The 6277-nt window shown below is 52.1% G+C and overlaps 1 protein-coding gene across 1 annotated transcript; it reads right to left on the bottom strand.

Annotated features, from left to right (window-relative positions):
* Positions 1-687: 687 nt before the first annotated feature.
* Positions 688-3450, bottom strand: LOC140430763 (putative nuclease HARBI1). The gene has a single exon (XM_072518443.1). The coding sequence runs from the start codon at positions 2955-2957 to the stop codon at positions 1800-1802; it is 1158 nt and encodes a 385-aa protein (XP_072374544.1). The 5' UTR covers positions 2958-3450; the 3' UTR covers positions 688-1799.
* Positions 3451-6277: the final 2827 nt, after the last annotated feature.

Below are 6277 nucleotides of genomic sequence, written 5' to 3'. Positions count from 1 at the left end.
CTTTAATGCTGTTGAATGCGTTCGGGAAACGATCACCAAAAGAACCCATTCTAATGCCAGTATGTGCAAAAGGACTTGTAATAATATAGCAAAAATTACACCATAAGGACTTCCTGAAGCACTTACTACCAGAGGCGCAGTGCATTTGAAGCTTAGTCACTGTTGCAATGTAAGTTAACACAGCCATTTTATGCAGAGAAAACAATAAAAGAGCAGATAATCAGCTTTAATGGGTGTTGGCTGAGGGGTGAATGTTGATCAAGACAATTCACCAGCTATTCTTTAAATAACGCCACTGTTATGTGCACTGAGTGGACTGACAGGGCCAAGCTTTGACATTTCATCCAAAAGATAGACCTTCACCAGTGCACCACTGCCTCATTTTTGCCCTGAAGCGTCAGCCGAGATTATACTCTTTCAGTCTCAGTAGTGGGCTCTGAACCATGACTCCTGACTCAAAAATGAGAGCGGTACCATGAGTCAAGATTCACGATGCAGCAGAGTAGATTTAGAAATTTCCCACTTCACCAGGCACCTTCAATGGGGCTACACAGACCTGGCATGTGGGATGCACATTCAACTGTATTTGCAAACTATATAGCAAGTGTCTACTCAGATATGAGCTTCCTTGCCACTGTGTAACACTGGAGCATTTTTCTTGAAGACCATTTTGATCCATCAGCGTGGTAACACTTAAATATTCTATTTTATATGAAGTTAGAACATACAACCATTAAAAATAAGTTAAAATTAGTGGTTACTCTGAACAGTATTTTTCTGTTCTGTCCATTCGCAATTTCAAGTTATGTAATGCACAAAGTCAAATAGTAGAAGAAACATTCACTGCAAACACCAGTGCACCCTTACGCCAATTTGAGATTTATCACAGAACACTCCGGCCGACAAATGAGGGAGCTTCCATTACTGTTGCAAAACAGTTAGCATTATGAGTTTCTAAAAGTTTTGCTTTCATTGTGTAAGCACTGAACCTACATTTGCTAATGTTGTTGAAAGGACAACTTACAAACTACCCAATTACCGAAAGTAATGCTATCAACACTGAAATTCTCATGTCAGCTACGTTAGCAAGTTATCCCATTGTCTAGACTGGGATGTCTCACGCAGATTTCCTGGGTAAATCACCTGCATATGAGGTGGCGTAAGCTCTGGCCTAATTGTGTTCTAAAAGCGCAGTTTAAGCTCCGTTAGATGACTGAAATCCGCCTGCCTGGTACTGCCATCTCTCAAGACAGCGGCATGTGCCAGTCCTCCATACAGCTCGATGCCTGCAGGTGTTGGCAGGCAAGACCAGGCTGCCCAGGAGCTCCCTCCAGAGAAATAGCCAACTGCGTGCAGCTCCTCACTGAGACCCGGCCGCCATGGGTAGAGAGCCACCTTAGTCCTCCTGTACAGCATGTGGTGCCACCCATCACCTGCCAGCCTGGCCCTCAGGTGGTGCACAAAGGTAGTAACTTAGGAGTGATATCGGAAGTGACACCTCATCGCGATGAATCAGGATGTAAATAAGGAGTATGACGTTCGTTTGCTTCAGCTCTAAAATCTGCTTTTATTACTGTACAATCTGCACTGATTTTGTGCTCGGTTACTCATGAACATTAAAGTTATTCAGGGACAGGAACATTCAGCTGGCGTGAACATTTATACGCCGCTGATAAATATTGTCACAGTGCTGTTTGGGCATTGAGGATTGCTCAGCAGTCACATACTAAGGTTGGTAGTGGTTTCCAGGAAGATCACTTTCTTGGTATTTGGCACAGAAGGAGTTAAATGCTACATCATCAATGGTTGAACTCCTCCTGCACAATCTGATTTTGGATGGCCTTTGCAGCAATCAAGGATGAATCATCCAATTGTTCATCCTCCTCAAACGCTGGGGCCTGCAATTCTCGTTCCTCGGGGAGCAGTGGCTCCTCGTCGTCTATGTTGAATAGGTGGCCTTCCTGCAGTGCAAAATTGTGCAGAACGCAGCATGCTATGACGATCCTCGCCACCCTTTGGGGGGTGTACTGCAGAGCTCCACTGGATCTGTCCAGGCAGCGAAACCTGCTTTTTAACAGTCTTATGGTCCTCTCCACCACGTTTCGCGTTGCTGCCTGAGCTTTATTGTATGCATCCTCCGCTTGCATTTTTGGTTGGTTCAGTGGGGGCATTAGCCACGTCTGCAATGCATACGCCTGGTCTCCGAGGAGCCAGCCTTGTACATGATTATCCTCATGGAAGAGGTCTGGGAGTGTTGAGTGCTGTACAATGACAGCGTCATGACAGCTGCCCGCATGCTTGGCATTTACATACAGGATCTGCTGGTGGGCATCGCAGACAATCTGAACATTTAGTGAGTGAAACCCCTTCCTGTTCACAAATATAAGTGGTTGTTCTGCTGGTGCCTTCAGAGCCACATGGGTGCCACCTATGGCACCCTGAACCTTGGGGAAACCCGCAATGTAACAGAACTGCTTTGCTCTTTCCCTCTGCTGCCTGGGCGTGATGCCAAAGTTGATGAATCCTGGAGCTCTGTTGAAGAGCACGTCTGTGACCTGTTGAATGGCGGCCCTCACCGCTCCTTGGCTGATATTGCACATGTTCCCCGTAGCACCTTGAAAGGATCCAGTGCCAAAGAAATTCAGAGCAGTGGTCACTTTCATTTCAACAGACAAGGCGGTCCTGGCAGTGGAGTGTGGCTGAAGATCTTCACGGAGGAGCTCGCACAAATGTGCAATGGCGCCCTTGGACAATCGCACCCTTCGAACGCAGAGATCCTCTGAGAGGTCTTCAAAGGACCTGCGCTGCCTATAGATACGCTGAGGAGGGTAGTACCTTGTTGGGTGGTGCCTTTTGCCATGCTGCCTTATTCTCTTCGCCTCCATGCGCTGCTGCTCCTCCTCCTCCTCGTCTTCCACGATGATGGTATAGAGAGGAATGCCCATGGGGAAGGCCATACCGTCCCCCAGTGGTTTGGTGTCCAGCTGGGATGGGATGGGATGGGGAGGTGGGGAAGGGGGAATGGTGGGGGTGGGCTGTACAATGTCAGGATGTGGGGAAGGTTGGGGATGGGAGACTGCAGCACCAGAAGGAGGGGTGAGGGTCTCAGTGGGCAGAGCCTGTGGAGGGCTGGGCTTGGGGATTTGCCCCTGGTGGAGCCAGAAAGCAGCAATGTTTGTGAAGAGGGGGGAGGAGGGAATCCTCAAAGCTGCCCCATTGCCTCACTTCCGCCAGGGGTCACGTGAGGCCGGGGACTTTTCCCAGGGTGCAACAGAGGCGTAACATCAGGAAAATCCCGGGCGCAGCGGCCCCGGGACAGCGGCAGTGGCTGGTCCGAGCGGCCAGCCCCCCGGGCGGGCTGGCGGCTCCACTCCGGGCCCGAGGGCGAGGCCGGCCCGCCTCCTGACACCGAGCCGCGCCCGCTCCACTCGCACTAATTTTCGGCGTAAGAACGGAAACAGCAACGGAAACATTGGCCCCGCCCACCCCCGGGACAGAACCCGCCCCCTGTCCCGGAAACACCAAGTGCGCCTGCGCCGCGCCCACTCGCGCTCCGGCAGCTTTTGTTTACTCAGCACCGACAGATTTGACTTTCTGAACCGAAGTTTCTAACACGGAGGGGGGGGGGAGGGAGGAGGGGGACACGGAGGGGGGGGGGGGGGAGGGAGGAGGGGGACACGGAGGGGGGGGGGGGGGGGAGGAGGGGGACACGGGGGGAGGAGGAGGGAGGGGGACACGGGGGGAGGAGGAGGGAGGGGAACACGGGGGGAGGAGGGGGACACGGGGGGGAGGAGGAGGGAGGGGAACACGGGGGGGGGAGGAGGGAGGGGAACACGGGGGGGGGGAGGAGGGAGGGGAACACGGGGGGGGAGAGGAGGTGGGAGGGGGACACGGGGGGGGAGAGGAGGTGGGAGGGGGACACGGGGGGGGAGAGGAGGTGGGAGGGGGACACAGGGGGGAGAGGAGGTGGGAGGGGGACACGGGGGGGGGAGGAGGGGGACACGGGGGTGGGAGGGGGACACGGGGGGGGAGGAGGTGGGAGGGGGACACGGGGGGGGGGAGGAGGTGGGAGGGGGACACGGGGGGGGGAGGAGGTGGGAGGGGGACACGGGGGGGAGAGGAGGTGGGAGGGGGACACGGGGGGGGGAGGAGGTGGGAGGGGGACACGGGGGGAGGAGGTGGGAGGGGGACACGGGTGGAGGGGGACATGGGAGGAGGAGGGGGACACGGGGGGGAGGAGGTGGGAGGGGGACACGGGGGGGAGGAGGAGGTGGGAGGGGGACACGGGGGGGAGGTGGGAGGAGGGAGGGGGACACGGGGGGGTGGGGGACACGGGGCGGAGGGGGACACGGGAGGGAGGAGGACAGGGGGGAGGAGGAGGGAGGGGGACACGGGGGGCGGAGGGGGACGTTTTTAACGATCGTTGCAGCGATCGCTCAGGAGGGTGTGTTTTTCTGGAGCTAATATCTGGACGGGGGTGGGGGGTGATGGCGATGCACCCAGACATTGGCAGTGGTGCCTGGCTGTAAATGTTACCCGGAGAATCAACTCGCTGCTCTTTGCTAACGGGAGGTTCTTACTGTCCGCGGCACCTTTCCGTTCAGTGGATCAAAAGAGCCAAATAGACCTCCCAACTCCTCGGCCTCTGCGAGATGGGGGTCATGCCTCCCTCCCTCTCGGTGCTGATGATGGGGCTCTTCACAGTTAAAGCCCGGGGTCCGGTCATCCCGGGCCCTGCATTGGGAATATAATCTGCAGAGGTGGTACCTGATATCATAGAATTTACAGTGCAGAAGGAAACCATTCGGCCCCTCGAGTCTGCACCGGCCCTTAGAAAGAGCACCCTACTTAAGCCCACGCCTCTACCTTATCCCCGTAGCCCAGTAACCTTTTTGGACACTAAGGACAATTTAGCATGGCCAATCCACCTAACCTGCTCATCTTTAGACTGGGAGGAAACTATTGGAGGTTTGCCTTAGTCATTTCCCAAACTGTGATTTGTTTCTCTGGATGATAAGTTGGCCAACAGAGCAAACCATCAGTAAAGGCATTATTCCTGGACTTGGGTTTCACATGTATCATTCGTGAACATGTGTTTTTTCAGTTTGCTGCTTTAGAGCAAGTCTTTCACTCTTGTCAGTACCACACCCTCACATTGTTGTACATTTTCCTGTGTTGCTGCAGTCACTGTGCATACTTTCAAAAGTACTTTTCTCCCCTAATGTTCCAACATTTCCCACTCCGGCTCAGTGTCTTTGATTTTGCTCCGTTAAGCACCTTCAAATGTTTTATTACATTATAGGTGCTATATAAATGTGCATCTGACAATGTCTTAATTCAACAAGGATTGTTCTTGTAGGTAGTGTATTGTTCAAATTTCTATACCCCTTTGCCAGAATAGTTGAAGATAATGAGTTCCTCGTGTTGCTCCAAAGTGAAAGTTTGTAGGCCATTCAGCAGGTTTTGGATGTAACCCTTCATCTGAATTGGTATCGTCAGATAGGGCAAACCCCAAGGTAGGGCTGACAAAAAGAAACCATTGTAGGAAGAATCATTGGGGGTACAAGTAGATGTGATAGCTTTCATTATTAGGTATCTCGATGTAGTGACCTCTGACCTCGCTGTTTTTAAAGGTGAACTTCCCTAAAGCATCTGGCGAGGGCAGCAGAAAGCAGGAAATGAACAGATGCTGTCACCAGGGTTGTTAACCTGGATGAGTGAAATACTAAGTCCATTGGCTGAATGGATTGCTCACGAGGTCTCTTGGCATCTTAGGAAGCTGTTTTCCATGAAAGACATTCGTGATAGTTGAATCTGTCTGCAAGCAACCAGTAGAAATGTCGGAATAACTGCAATCCAGCACTTTCAAATATCCTAAGTGCAATAGGCTATAAATAAACTGTTTGAAAGTTGAAATGTTGCACATGACCCCGTGTTAAAGGTGGACTCAAGGTTCTAGCAAAAGTTGAGCTGTAATCAAACCTTTACAGAGCCACAGTAACACTGCAAAGGTAGGCCATTCGGCCTGTCACTTCTGCACCAGCTCTCCGAATGAACAATTAATTTAGTGCCATTCTCCTGCTTTCTCTCCAGAACCCTGCACATTCTTTCTTGCCTTGAATGAACCTGCCTCCACCTCACTCCAGCAGTGCATTTTTAGACCTTAACCACTCACTCCATGAAAGTTTTTACTCTTATGTAGCTTTTGTTTCTTTTGCCCATGACTAAATCTGTGCCCTCTCGTTCTCGATCTTTTCACGGATAGAAACAGTTTCTC

This window comes from Scyliorhinus torazame, chromosome 10, assembly GCF_047496885.1.
Source record: "Scyliorhinus torazame isolate Kashiwa2021f chromosome 10, sScyTor2.1, whole genome shotgun sequence".
In the NCBI taxonomy this organism is placed as follows: domain Eukaryota; kingdom Metazoa; phylum Chordata; class Chondrichthyes; order Carcharhiniformes; family Scyliorhinidae; genus Scyliorhinus; species Scyliorhinus torazame.
Note: the sequence above shows the minus strand (reverse complement) of the source record. Positions and strands in the feature narration are given on the sequence as shown.

What these genes read in the sequence shown, in the direction of transcription:
- LOC140430763 (XM_072518443.1), bottom strand. Translation starts at nt 2,957, where the DNA reads ATGGCCTTCCCCATGGGCATTCCTCTCTATACCATCATCGTGGAAGAC.